Below are 14,659 nucleotides of genomic sequence, written 5' to 3' on the forward strand. Positions count from 1 at the left end.
AGTTCTTAACTGGTCTGGCATTTCTAATTTCGCTAGATTTACTTTAAATTTACTCCTGGGCTTTAATATTAATAATTTAAACAAAACTTCTGATGCATTGTTAAATCATACATTTGTTGTAGGAGTTTTGGGAGAAATAAAGTTGGATGGCCCAATATAATCTGCAAGAATTTGGGTTACCCCCTTTTGCTTCCTCTTAGAAAGAGATTCAATTAGTTCACTACATAATTTTAGGATTTTTGGAACTCATATGTTCTACTCTTCTTGTTTATGGGATGTTCCGTATCTATATAATGCCTAATGTAATAAATTTGATTTTTTATTAACTCCAAATTTGAAGCAATATCTTTAAGAGTTTTGACAAGCTCCTTATTTTTACTGAGAGAAGAACAATTAGCTAGATCAGATTTTACTTCACTGTCATTTCATCCACGAACATTAATTTATCAAGCTCTTCCTTTGGCAGCTGATACTGAGGGCAAAATATCTCTACAAATCGATCTACATGATCCCATAGACAATATCCTACTACTCTTTGCACCTTATAAGTAGATACCTTTCCAAGCTTCTCTGTGTCCATATTGAAATGATATAAGCTCCTTGCTATAATTACTGTCTACCCACTTACTATAAATATTTGAATTAACATAGTAAATAAATATACATATAGATACACCGATGGTGATTTAAACTTTTAAGTAATAAATTTAAGACGACAGCACCTCCACATCCTCCCCTCCTCGATTGTAAAACAATCTGAGTTGCAGATAAGGAACAAATGCGTGCTGGATCCGATTTTACGTTCTGGTACTGTAATAAAAAAGAATATCAATAAGCCAGACTTCGAACCAGAAATAGTCGTTATCTAACACCTTCATTCTCTCTCACTCTCGTTGCTTCTTCTGCAACAAACTTCCATTAAGACTACCATTGAATCTGCAATAGTTATCACTATGGTACTTCACTACAAAATATATACGCTATTACGTATTTTTAAATACCGAGTACCACCACCATTTACCGTCAAACAAAATTGACCTTAAATATCGTACGAAACGTAAATTGAATATAGATTTCGAAAACTGGAAACCATGCCTGCCTGCTAAATATGTAATATATATATATATATATGGATACTTTTAAACTGATTTCAATTTTCAGTACATGTATTTTAGTTATTGATCTAGATTGTTGTACTTATAGACCACTTGTTTAAACGTATTTATACACTCACATTCGCACCAACCAACTTACATATACATATATATATATATATATATAATATTATAGTTGTTTTAAGTTGGAAAAAAGGCTCACTTCAAGACTCTATTGCCCTTTTTCTTTGTTAAATATTCGATTTTGAATTGTATTCTGATCTGCTCATTGTAATAAATTATTGTAACCATACCAAGCTGGTAATACGTTGTTTCTCCCTTTAATTCTTTGCTTTAATTAAATCACTAGCTTTTATTTTATTTTAATTCTATTTTAAATTTTATTTTGTTGTATTGTACTGTATTCTAGAGGAAATATTATTTTATATTAAAATATATGTCCAAAGGAACTAGATTCGTTTAATTCTATATCAAAAAAGAGTTTTACCAAGATAAATCATACTATAATCTCCTCATTTTTTTAACAATTAGCTTTATCTCATCTCATACCGCACATTCACACCTGTTCCTTCTTTGTTTGTACTATTACTGTTTTATGATATATACAAAAACTGACTGATTTGATTAAAAAGATTAAACATCTCAATTGATCAAACAATAAACCAAAATTTCATTTGAAATAATACCTTTTCAATCTCCCTATATGCATACATAAAATTAAAAATGAATGATATTAATGACGTCAAAAAATATTTAGAGCAAGGTGTACTTCCTTCTTTAGATGTAGATTGGTTGATTAAAAGTGATTCAATAGAACCAGATCTCATTAATCAAACAAACAACATCGTAGATGTAGAACCAAACCCTATCACTAATCATCAAAGTAATAATACCAATCATTCCGATGATTTAGAAATTAGTCGTAGGAAATCGACTAGCGATGCAAATGCAATCCCCCAGATTATCGACAGACATCATAGTGGCTATGATGATGATGATAGTATCCCATTGAGGAAGACAAAATCTACTTCAACTGCTGTGTTAGCTCATCAAAGAGTCCAACAGCCTCATAAGGAGAAAAAGACCAGTTTCTTTAGAAGTTTGTTTGGTAGTCGTAGCAAAAAAAATAAAGAAGACCCAAAGGATACTCCAAGACATGAAAGTCGTATCAGTTCATCTCCACCACTTGAAAAAGTGAAAACCGCTCCTAGCACTGCCATGAGTACTCCAAATCGCAGCAGCATTCGTAAATATAGTACTAGAGATAGTGCCCCTAGCTATGAAGATCCAAGATTGATGGATTTTATCAACTATTACAAGGCAAATGGATTTTCAGTATCATCATTTAAAAATAAAAGCTTCGACTCAAATTATACTACCGCAATTCCAGAAAAATCACCATCTCCTAATAAATTTCTTAACAAATCCAAATCACCATCTATTATCCCAGAAAATAATAAGGATTCAAACAAGTTTGATGCAAAAGGCCGCCCAATTCCTTCTCATCCTGACAAATCAGAATTACCTTCTGCAATTAAAGTTAAAACTTCAAACTTATCTCCTCTAGCTGTTCCTGAAACTACAACCCGTTCAAGAAGAAACTCACAATTAAGTTCAGACTCTTCCTGTCCAGTCACTCCTGTCTCGACAACATCTAATAGGTTTGGAACGTTCTTGAGCAGAGTCACATCACATGGAGTTAGCAACTCAAGTACAACAGTAAACAATAGCAACTCAGAACATGCTTCCAGAAGAAGTTCCATATCATCACCTTGTTCAAAGAATACATTAAACCCTACAAACTCAAATGTCGTCCCAGGTCTAGAAGATATTGAACCATTAAAGCATGTCGCCTTTGCAACTAACACTTATTTTGATGATCCACCTCAACAGATTAGCAGCAGAAATCCAAGGAAAGGTGAAGTAGAGGTCAAGCAGGATGGTTCAGTAGTTATTCATAGACTAACTCCTCAAGAAAGAAAAGAAATATTGGAAAATACAACTTCAGGTATCGTCGTGGGGGGTTCGGGGAAATTGAAATTATTATCAGAATCCACTTCTTCAGAGCCTTTGTCTAATGAACAAAACCATGTTGGTGATACTGTCGTTCCTTCTAATTCTACTACAAACTCTAACATTTCAACTGATATCACACCAGAAGAAAGACAACAGGCTGTAAAAGCTGCCGCAGCAGCAGCGTCTGAAAGAGCCAAAGTTATGCCAGATGACATTAAAGGCAATTCTAATCCTAATGAAGATTTAGTAGGTGTCAATGTCGCAGCCTCAAATATTACTATCGATAAGCCAATGATAAGCAGAAGAACTGGATCATCTTCAACCTTAATGTCATTATCTTCTATTGAATCTGATGATACAGTATTCCCACCTGAAAATATAAGGATTCCGCATGATATCGTATATACTCGTTGTTGTCATTTGCGTGAGATTTTACCGATTCCAGCAACCTTGAAGCAATTGAAGAAGGGGTCTATCGATCCAATTCCATTGCTACAATTAAGGAACCCTCGTCCATCTATGATAGAAATTCTGTCTTTTAGTGATTTTATAAGCATTGCACCAGTTCTTTGCTTATCTTTAGATGGTGTTCATTTGACCTCTGAAATGCTTAGAATAATTTTAAGTTCATTGATCAGCAAGGACAACTTTGAAAAATTATCATTAAGAAATACTCCATTAGATGCACAAGGTTGGAAAATCCTATGTTATTTTGTTTCAAAATCAAAATCACTGAATGCTATTGATTTAACAATGGTTCCAACTCTGAAGACAAATGTCCAAAAATTGACAAAGGCTCCTACAAAGCCATCAACTTCAAGAATGGAATATAATCCAAGTAATCGTACAGAGATGAATTGGGATTTACTAACAGTCTCAATCGCAACTAAAGGTGGTCTGGAAGAAATTATTATCTCTGGTGCACAAATGTCGTTAGATCAATTTAAGAATTTTATTGAAGTTGCTTGTATGGCTACTGAAAGATTTGGATTAGCATATAACAATCTTTCTAAAGAACATTGCCAGGCTTTGTCTAAGTGGTTAGTCCAATCAAATGTGACAGGTTTAGATGTTGGTTTTAACGATTTAAGAGGAAAATTGAGCTCTTTCTCTGAAGCAATTTTAATGAAAATTAAAAATAAGGGCGCTAATAATGCTTTAAATTTTATATCTCTGAATGGAACAAATTTAGAGGTCAGCAAGGGGGAAACTAGTGATAATAATGAGGCCTTAAAATTAATTAGTGTATTATGTTATTCCGAAAATCTGAAATTTCTAGATATATCAAATAATCCAAAAATGTTTCCTTATTGTATGAGAACTCTAATTAACTGTTTACCTGTTTTTGTAAGCCTGGTAAGATTACATTTGGATTATGAAGATTTGAAACCATCTGAAATTATTATGTTAGCGGAGATCCTACCACTATGCTCTTCATTAAACTATTTATCAATGTTAGGTGCAGAGTTTGACCAATCTACTTACAAAGCATTTGGTGAAGCTGTCAAGAAAAGCACTTCATTGATTACTTTGGATATTAATTATGAGAATATTCCAGACGAAATTAAAAATGAGCTATCTTTATATACAATGAGAAATGTTCAAAACGAATTGATGAAAGTTAAAGGAGGTTCTACTAAGAAGGATCAGTTCATGAATTTACAAGAGGAACTATCGAGACTATTAACTGAAAGTGAACAAGATAAAACTGTCTATGAAAAACAAGTACGGGACTTTATTGAAAAGCTTACTGTATCTCGTTTAAAAATTAGAAAGGTGATTGAAGATTTATTCGACCTTAGAGTTTCAGGTCAATTAAACACAGAAGGTAAAGAAACATTAATCAGGCTGTGCTTCATTGACGCGTGCTTCGAAAAGGGTATCAGACTATTGAAAAATAAAAACGTAGAAGTTAAAGGGGATTCAAAGCCAGCTGTTCCAATGCCAAATTTCTTATCTGAAAGTATCTCATCTGGACTAATGAATTCTCCTGGATTGATTAAATCAGAACCCGAGATAACTCTAGCCGCATCAAATAACAATTCAACTTTGAATTATGGGAAAGTTAATCATTCAGTGCTTTTGCCATTTGGGAAAACGGAGGTCGAAGAATTTAGTCCAAATGAATCTGACATAATTCAATTTAATAATGATTGTAAAGTTACATCTCAGCAAGTTACAAATCAAATTCGTGAAGAAGGAAGTGTCTTCAAGAAAAGTATTCAATTGAGATCTCATTTAGATTCCGAATATGAAAAAGATATAAATTCTGTTAGTGCTGACAGTTCCATCGATGGTCTTGATAGTGATAAAATCAAAGATTTATTACTAAAGAACGATATTTCGAATGTCGTGAATATAATTGACGAATTGCATAAGAAGGGGTATCATTTGCATAATATATTTAAAAAGAAAGGCTCTAGCACAGCTGATATAATCAATGGTAGTCCTGAAAAGCCTACAGATAAATATGTTTCTAATAGTTATGAAAATATTAATGGAACACCTCAACACGATGTGCCAAAAGTCGAAAGTTCTAACGATTCAAGGAATTCTTCCAATGAAGCTCAAACTAGTACTGGTGACTCGAATGGCACAAAAGAAATTGATGCAGCATATGATCAAGTTTTGGATAGTATCCAAAAGGCTGTAATCAATAAATCGTAATGAAAACGATGCACATATATCATATCTCATATCTCATATATATATATATATATATATATTTCTTGAGAAAAATTTGACGTTATTATTGATGAAATGAATGAAAAATCCAAACAAGAATATTTTAGCTGATTAATTTATATATATATCCCCCAAATTATAGAACAATCATTATAATTATTGATGATTCGTTCTAAGATAAGCTCCATATTGGCTTGTCACTATGGGGTTTAAATACATCCTTCATTTTCTGTCGATATATTATTTACCCGGCCGCTTTAAAATTCTGTCAAACATAACAGGAAAAATTATAAGAATATGAATGATAAATGAACTAGTTTAATATTAAGACGAGATGGGTATTTGAACTAAAGCATTGGAGTTTACTCTGCTAGTATTAATGACCATAAGCACCCACTAATCAGTATGTAATAATATTGAAACCTTCAGTTAAGTTGAAGGTCAACTGACTTTTTTTTTTGATCTTATAGGAATCAATGGGAAGAAATTAACGAACTTTTATTAAATAATTTCTCAATTGCCTTCACGATACTTATTTGATTAAAACAATTGTTTATGACATCGAGACCTCATAATATTAGACATATTACTAACATCTCTTTTCCATACCTTTTGGAGTTTTTCCTCCATAATTTTGTATGATTTCTTTACAGTGAGTTTTAATACACCAAACAAGACACCAATGTTTAATTTAGGTGGTGCCCCAACCGGTGCCGCAACAGATAATCAATCTTCAAAACCTTTTGGAGGCTTTGGTTCATCTTCTAATAATACATCAACTAATAGCAAGCCAGCTTTCAACTTCTCAGCCAATACGGCAACTGCAGGCACGAACAATAGTGCTTTTTCATTTGGCCAAACTCCAGGAACAACAGGAGCTACAGGTGGTACTAATTCCACTGCATTTGGCGCTTCAAATCCAAGTGCAAATGCACAATCCACTGCTGCTAAGCCAAATTTAAATTTTGGATCAACTTCATCAGCATTTGGTTCAACACCATCTGCATTCGGATCAACCCCATCAGCATTTGGATCTACAGGAGCTGCACCAAGTGCTTCTGCTTTCGGTACCTCAACTAATACACCAGGTGCTTCTGCTTTTGGCGCTTCAACTAATACACCAGGTGCTTCTGCTTTTGGTACCTCAACTAATGCACCAGCTACTTCTATATTAAATACATCATCTAATGCTCCATCAACTTCTCCATTTGGTTTTGGCACCAAACCTTCCACTACAACCACCGAAAGTAATGACAGTTCGAAACCGGCAATTGGATTTACCATTCCAAAGCCAAATGCTAATGCAGGTTCAACTGCTACTACCAGTGCCACTACAGATAATAAACCAGCATTCAATTTCTCTGGAACTGGAAACAATGTCCAAACGAAACCTACATTTGGTGGATTTGGAAGTACTTCAGGTACAGCTGAGAAGAAAGATGATTCTAAACCTACAGGCGCGACCCCATCATTTTCACTAAGTGGAACTAATAATAGTACAGGGACTCAACCTTTTGCATTTGGTGCCACCAAACCTTCTACACAGGCAGATGGAAAGACTGAATCTACAAAGCCCAGCTTATTCTCTGGTTCAGCAAACCCAAAACCAAGCTCATTGTTTGGTTCCTCATCTGCTTCAACTGGTAATAGTGAAAATAAGAAAGATTCTACAGAAAATCCAACTCCGTTATTCGGCTTAAATTCGAATACCAACGCTTCCACAAAACCAGCAGCTGCCGCTTCAATTGGTTTTAATTTCGGTGGAAATAATTCTTCAAAGGATGATAAAAAACCACCCGCTGGCATTTCATTCGGATCGACTACAGAACAGGTATCTAAACCTGCAACTGATTTTTCATTTGGACTAACATCCAAAAAGGAAGAATCTTCTAAGCCAGATAATGAAGCAAAGAGCTCATTGTTAATGGGAACTGCAAAGGATAATGACGCCAAGAAGCCATCCTTTTCACTAAATATGGATAAAAAAAATGATTCGAAAATTGGTGAATTTTCCCTTGGAGGAGATAGAAAGGAAGAAACGAAACCAACTTTTTCTTTCGGTGCTAAAAACGATGGCTCGGATGCCAAGAAGGATGACAGTAAACCAGCTTTTTCATTTGGTGGTAAAAAGGACGATATTGATTCTAAAAAGGAAAAACCAAATGACACCAAAGATGATACCAAGCCTGCTGCTGCCTTTCAATTTAGCAGCAAACCATCTGATAAAACTGCTGACAGTAAATCATCTTCTACAGGCTTTTCGTTTGGAAGTGGCACACCATCAACTAGTACTAAGGATGAAACTTCAACCACTACTTCTACTACTACTACTACTGGTCCAGGATTTTCATTGGGTGGAACAACTAAAACTGATGAGAAGAAAGCTGACACCTCGAAAGCAACCCCTTCAGGAACAGCAAGTTCCAATGTGGCCAGCAGCCAGACATTGAACTCTAAAGAGGTCGAAATCAAGCCAATATCTTTAGATAACAAAACCTTGGATGATTTAATTACTAAATGGACAGAACAGCTATCGGGAGCGGCTACTCACTTCAATGAATATTCGAATAAAATTAATCAATGGGATGAAACATTAGTAAAAGGTGGTGGATTGATCAGTAAATTATATTCAGATACTCTAGTAGCGGAACAGACTCAAAATAAGATTGATCAGTCACTTCAATATATAGAGAGACAGCAAGATGAATTGGAAACATTCTTAAACAATTATGAAAAGAAAACTGAAACATTACTATCAGAGATCCTTTCAGCAAATTCTGGAAGTGCTGCTAATAATAATGACCAAAAGAGACAACAAGCGTACGAAACAGCAGAAACATTAGATGCCAATTTAAACGCTTTATCTTCGAATTTATCATCATTAATTGATGAAATTAACGAAGTAAGTAATACCTTTAACAAAGCCACTAGTTTGAACCTGAATAGTAAAGATGAAAGTGCACAACTTGTAAAGCTATTGAATACACATCTAGATGCATTGAAATCATTGGATACAAACTCAACCTCATTGGAATCCAAATTAAAACACTTGGGTCAATGATATATATAAATATATAACTATATATATAATAATAATAATAATATAATAGTATTGTTTTGTAATACCAGTCTAATCATTTTATTTATTGAATTCATAACCTATAAAATCATATATACCCGCTAAAAGCTTTCATATCTATAGATGTCTAGTATTAGCTGCAATACTAATTCGATAGTTGATGGACAGTAATTTTATCTTCTCCAGTATAGCGGGTTAATGTGCTTAGAGTTACTATTAGTTTAACCATTTGTTGCAGACCCTCCAAACTTGAACCACCGATATGGTAACTTTCTTTCGATTCTCTTAGGGCATCTCTTTTCAGAACCCCCAATGAAAGTCTCTTAAATTTTATTAACAAATTTCTTACTTTTTGAATGACTACTTTATTCGAACTTCCCATACTCAATAGTACAGCTAACATTAATTGAAAAATTGGAACTGTAAACTCAAATAAGGAAATACCGTTAGAAGATGTTCCTAAATCTAGTGGATTATCTAAACTTACGCTCACACGGATAATATTTGAATGCTTTCCTTGCGATTCGTCAAATACTAATTCAAGGCCTAAATCAGGATCGAGTTCCAAAAATGTACATTCCTCAATCACAGTGAAAAGTTTGTTTTGTACAAGTGCTTGTGCACCGTTTCTGGTTTCAGCAACACGAATTACAAAATAAACAGTTGTTTTCAATGCGGTTAATTCATATAGCAATGTATCTAGGTCCAAATCAGTATTAGAATTTTCTAACATAGAGTTTATATTCTTTAGAGAGCGTATAATTAATAATAAATGTGTACCTTTGGTCAATGTTTCCAGAACAAAATTTTCTTTATTATAATTTGCCAATTGCACTAAGGAATCAAGTAATAAAATACCAGTAATTCTATTGGTACCCTCTCCAAAAATTGCATCATTGCAAATTATATCGACTAATTTATTACTATTCATTTTCAAATCCTGTAGAACCTCTCTTGACTGACTTTCATCTTTTAGGATGCTAACCAAATAATTGTTGGCTAGTACGTAGAAGTCTGATCTTAATCCGATAGATGTAATTGAAGAATTGATACCATGAACACATGCCTTAAAAAGATCGTATAACCTTGGGTCTGATTGAGATGATTTATCAATGATTAGTCTATCCTTTCGGTAAATATCATACAAAAATACAGCCAATGAAACTAGTTCTTCCGAATAAGCAATGTCAAATTCGACATAATCGTTTATCTTTGGAATGACAGTTCCAAAGACTTCTAGAATAAAGTTAGAACGAACTAATGGCGATAAATTACCATCAGTAACAATAATTTGAACTAGTTGGACCCATGAATGCACAATTGATAATTGTAAATTCATAAAGGTTGTATGGCTTAAATGATTTGAAATATTCTGCTTAATTATTAATGATTCCTTAACAAGTATATCTTTTTGTGAAGATGAATTATTGTTTGGTAACAAAGTAATAGCAGTTGATGTCGATGATTTAGTTTTACATGCCAAATTTAGCAACGGTTCTAGATCCGAAAAGTCATATATATTTCCACTAATGGTATTATTCAACTTAATTTTATCTAAATTTATCACCAATTTGTTCAAATAATCCAACTGACTTGGAGTAAAATGATTCCTATGTATATTGCCAAAATCCGAGGTATCAAGGAAAGAAAATATACCTGCAGAATACATTGTATTTGAAATTAGACTTTTTATAAATGAGGAAATTTGTGATTTCAAACCATTGAATGACAATCTATGGATAGTGAGACTCAAATACTGTAACAAAAAACCTCTGTAGCTCAAAAATGACAAAAGTGCACCAATTGACTCAGTTTGAAAAAACTCTTTGCAATCAGAGGAAGAATTATCATCGAAAATCCGACCATTCCACAAGGTATATTTGTTAACTTGTGGGTCTAAATTCATTAACACTTCGTAGACATTTGCATTTGTCATGTAATCCAAAATTAAATTTGATGTAACTGGATTTTTACATAATTTTAATAATATTTCCAAAGCATTTGACGCTAGACGCATTGGAGGATAGTCAATAGCACCACGAGAAATCACTGTAACAGAAGATTTAAGTAAGTTAATCAATGATTTGAACAATGAAACATCAGAACCAATAAAAGTCGATAGTATTGGACCCAGAGATATTACATTGGTAACTTGAAATCCTAATAACTGATGTGCGATAGTTGGTTTAGGATTAGATAAAGATAAGGTTGATGAGATGAATTCTAAAATATCGAATTTTAAAGATAAGTTTTCAGAGGAATCAATAGGTTTTTCAATTTGGGTAATGAATGCTTCTTTTATCCTTGAAGATTCGTCCACTGAATCGAATATTGTTAATAACTTATTTTTCCTGGAACTGGATAAGCTTTCATTAGTCGAACGAATAGAAATTCTTTTTAGTATTTGCAGAGAATTTTTAGCAATAGAATATGTATCCAGTCCAATATAAAGACCTAAATGGGCGATAATTGAAATATTGAAAAATATAGCATCGTAAAATGATCTTAAGCCATGTAAACCAAATTCTTTCGGAATGAAATAATTTGATTTCAGATTCTTCAAAATTATTGGAGACAATTCTTCGATGTAAGAATCTTGATATTCAAGAATAATATTAATAATAGAAACAGAATGTTCTAACAACAATAATTGCTCTTTTCCACCCTCTAAATCAATTGAAAGATGGTCAACACCAATAGATAATAGATCAAACATACAGGCGTAAACCTTTTCGGTAAATAAGTAATTAAATACAGAAACTGCTGATGATTCTTGAACGTATGAATAAAAGTCTTGTGTGTCAACTAATGTATCCAAATTTGCACCAACAGTAACAGAATTTAAAATCACAGAATAATTGAAAGAATATAAGGCATTTTCAATAATTTCCAAAATTAATAATTGAACTTGTCTCCTTTTGTCTGCAGAGGACATCTTACCAGAATTAACAAACACTTCATTTAATATATATTCAAAGTAGGGCCATACACCTATGTTCCTATAACCTTGACCTAATTTCACTGGGAAAGTAAGTTTTCCAAATGTCAAAAAGTTACTGTGTTCCTCTGTCGCTTGTATTTCAGTTAATTGTTTAAATAATTCCAGAAATCCGATAACTTCTGAATAATTTGTTAAAAAAGAAGTGAAAGCATTTCTATATGAATCGGAACTTGATGTGAGAGAGTATGATTTGAAGAATAAAGTGTCCATAGTAGTCCAGAACTTGGTCCTCTGAGATTCGGATTTCGGTACCAAATATGACAGTGTTTTAAAACATGCACCAACCAAAGGTGTATCAACCTTGGAAAATTCAAATAAAATGTCTGAGAAAAGGGTATTAAGTCTCTCTTTGACTTCCTCATTTGTCTCAGATGCCACAGAACCAATTAATGTCAACAATGATGAAAGGAATATAATTGTTTCCTCATTCAATCCCTCTTCCAAGGCTACTGCAGTAGTGTCTATTTCTTCAGTTTCCTGATGTTGTTGACGTTGTGTAACGACATTGCCTAAATTATTTATTTTTACAATATAATCGCTAATGCATTGTGAAATAATACTCCATGAGACATTATTACCGTTGTTGAAATAGTGGAAGACATTTAATGAATTGTCTAATCCCTGTGATAAACTTGAAATCATTAGATAAAAACAAGATCTCATTAAGCTATCTGTACATTTCGCGGCCCATTCAATAAAACCATACGCATTTGATTCTTTATCTGACCAGAAATAATGTGAAAAATCTGGTCTTGAGTGGTAAAAGAAGTATATTGTTAAGAAAAATCTTTCTAGATCCGCTTTCACTGAAATATCATCTAAGTTTAAGTCTTCACCTGATAGTAAGGAGTCTTCTTCTGCATCTTTTATCTTTGTCAATAAAAATGCACAATCACCTATTATCGTCTGTAAAACAGTATGTGAAGATATTAAAAAGAAATGTTCTGATTGTTCTGAAAGGGAGATTTCCTTTAAAGAAGGATGTAATTCAGATGAAATTTGTTGATTAAAATCGACTAATTGTATTGGTATCAATCTTGGGATGTGTCTTTCTAATAGGGATCTGACATCGTAATATATGTCCATAGCACCCTGTCTAGATGCAGTTGAAGTATCTGCAGTTATGATTAACAATTGTTCAATTGCTCCTAACTCGACTGCTAATGACATTGGTTCATCTACCATAGTTTGGAAATTCATGACTTTTGCTCTTGTTGCAGGATTTATTTTACACCAACTTATGAAAAATGCTAAAAACACAAAAATTAATGTGACTTTTATTGGTTTTTTATAAATATTCTGATCATTCTTCAAATCATTTGTAAATAGTTTATGCAATTCTTTAACATCATTTTCTGGTAATTCATTCAAGTTGATGAAGATGTTAAAGAACGATGACAAATAATATACTATAAAGAAATCATTTGATTCCAGAGAAGAAACATGGGATAATAACTTCAAAATAAAATCTTTTGTCAATAAAAATTTCTTGCTGATAGTACCAAATAATATTTGACTTAAAATGTCGTATTCTTTTAATAGGAAATCACGTTTGAATTTTATATTATGTTTAAAAACCACATTTTCACTATTGTCTAGAATCTGTGCTTTACTTATAGATTGTTTAATATCTGATAATTGTTGGTGAATGAATGAAAATGAATCTAGTATCGTTTTACTGAAGATGTTTTTGTCATTAAATAATTTTTTAAAGATATCGCTGTCGGGAGGTAAACAATTCACAATGTAATTAACGATTTGTAAAATATATTGTCTTCTTAAAAAGTATTGAATTTTACCTTTATTTATTAAAGTAATGGTGTCAAAGGAATTCTTTAGATCGGTATCAACATCTTGGATCGAATTTAAAATCAGCTCGCAAACAACCAATTCGTCTAAATTCAAATCGTCTGCTAATGTCACTACGGCTATAATAAACTCTTGATTTAATTTGTATTTGTTCCCATCAGATAATATAACTTCACCTTTCTCTAATTGAGATCTGCTGGAACTATTCTTTGAAAGGTCTTTATTCAAATTCAAAGACTGTAAATCTTCCAAAACATCGTTAAAAATAGTTTCATTGAAGTTCTCACTTTCAATAGAGTAGTAAAGAGATTCAAAGAGTTTCGAATCCCACTTCATGTTGTATATGTTGACAGATATTTAAAAAAAGTTAATAAATATAAAAAAGTTTTATAGGTTCAATCAAAAATCGAAAACCTTTAAAATTTCGCAAAGCGATGAGTTCTAGTCTATAAGAAATCAATTAAAAACTCAACCACCTCACAACAACACTTCAATTGAAAGTAAATGTTGGCCTTAGTTCCAATCCTTAGTACCGATTCAACCTTTCAATGTCTTATAATCATAATTATAGTAACTGTTAAACTTTTTCAATTTCAAATTTTTATTCAAATTGTTTTTTGATATCAGAGAGCATCTGAACAAAAAATTGGTAAATTTTACAGTTCGCTCAGACCGCGCCCCAGACTACGCCAAAACCCGACGATGGGAAGGAAGAAGACAGGAAAAACAGAAAAGAAACGACAAAGTTAACGTGTGTGTTCTGGTCACGTGATTTTCTTGTACCTATTATGAAACTAGGAACCCTTTCGAACTGGTTTTAGAGACACACACACACACACACATACAAATAAGGCAATTGTGTTTGGGAAGGAGGTAGAGGATTCTTGAAGAGTATTGTTCATTTGTTGTGTTGTCTTTTATGTCATCCGCTCTCAGAGCTAACACAAGCAAATG

At 32.9% G+C, this 14,659-nt stretch overlaps 3 protein-coding genes across 3 annotated transcripts; 2 read left to right on the top strand and 1 right to left on the bottom strand.

The window, feature by feature from the left end:
• Window positions 1–1,838: 1,838 nt before the first annotated feature.
• MHP1 (Mhp1p) lies at window positions 1,839–5,798 on the top strand (the record flags this gene model as incomplete). Its single annotated transcript, XM_001646049.1, has 1 exon — window positions 1,839–5,798. One exon carries the CDS (start codon window positions 1,839–1,841, stop codon window positions 5,796–5,798), a length of 3,960 nt encoding a protein of 1,319 aa, XP_001646099.1.
• A 700-nt stretch (window positions 5,799–6,498) lies between these two features.
• Window positions 6,499–8,877, top strand: NSP1 (FG-nucleoporin NSP1; the record flags this gene model as incomplete). Its single annotated transcript, XM_001646050.1, has 1 exon — window positions 6,499–8,877. The coding sequence occupies one exon, from the start codon at window positions 6,499–6,501 to the stop codon at window positions 8,875–8,877; it is 2,379 nt and encodes a 792-aa protein (XP_001646100.1).
• Window positions 8,878–9,040: 163 nt separating this feature from the next.
• On the bottom strand, window positions 9,041–14,041 carry NUP192 (Nup192p; the record flags this gene model as incomplete). The annotated part of the gene is made up of 1 exon (XM_001646051.1): window positions 9,041–14,041. The coding sequence occupies one exon, from the start codon at window positions 14,039–14,041 to the stop codon at window positions 9,041–9,043; it is 5,001 nt and encodes a 1,666-aa protein (XP_001646101.1).
• Window positions 14,042–14,659: the final 618 nt, after the last annotated feature.

The sequence above is a fragment of the Vanderwaltozyma polyspora genome, genomic scaffold (genome assembly GCF_000150035.1).
Source record: "Vanderwaltozyma polyspora DSM 70294 KpolScaffold543 genomic scaffold, whole genome shotgun sequence".
Lineage (NCBI taxonomy): Eukaryota > Fungi > Ascomycota > Saccharomycetes > Saccharomycetales > Saccharomycetaceae > Vanderwaltozyma > Vanderwaltozyma polyspora.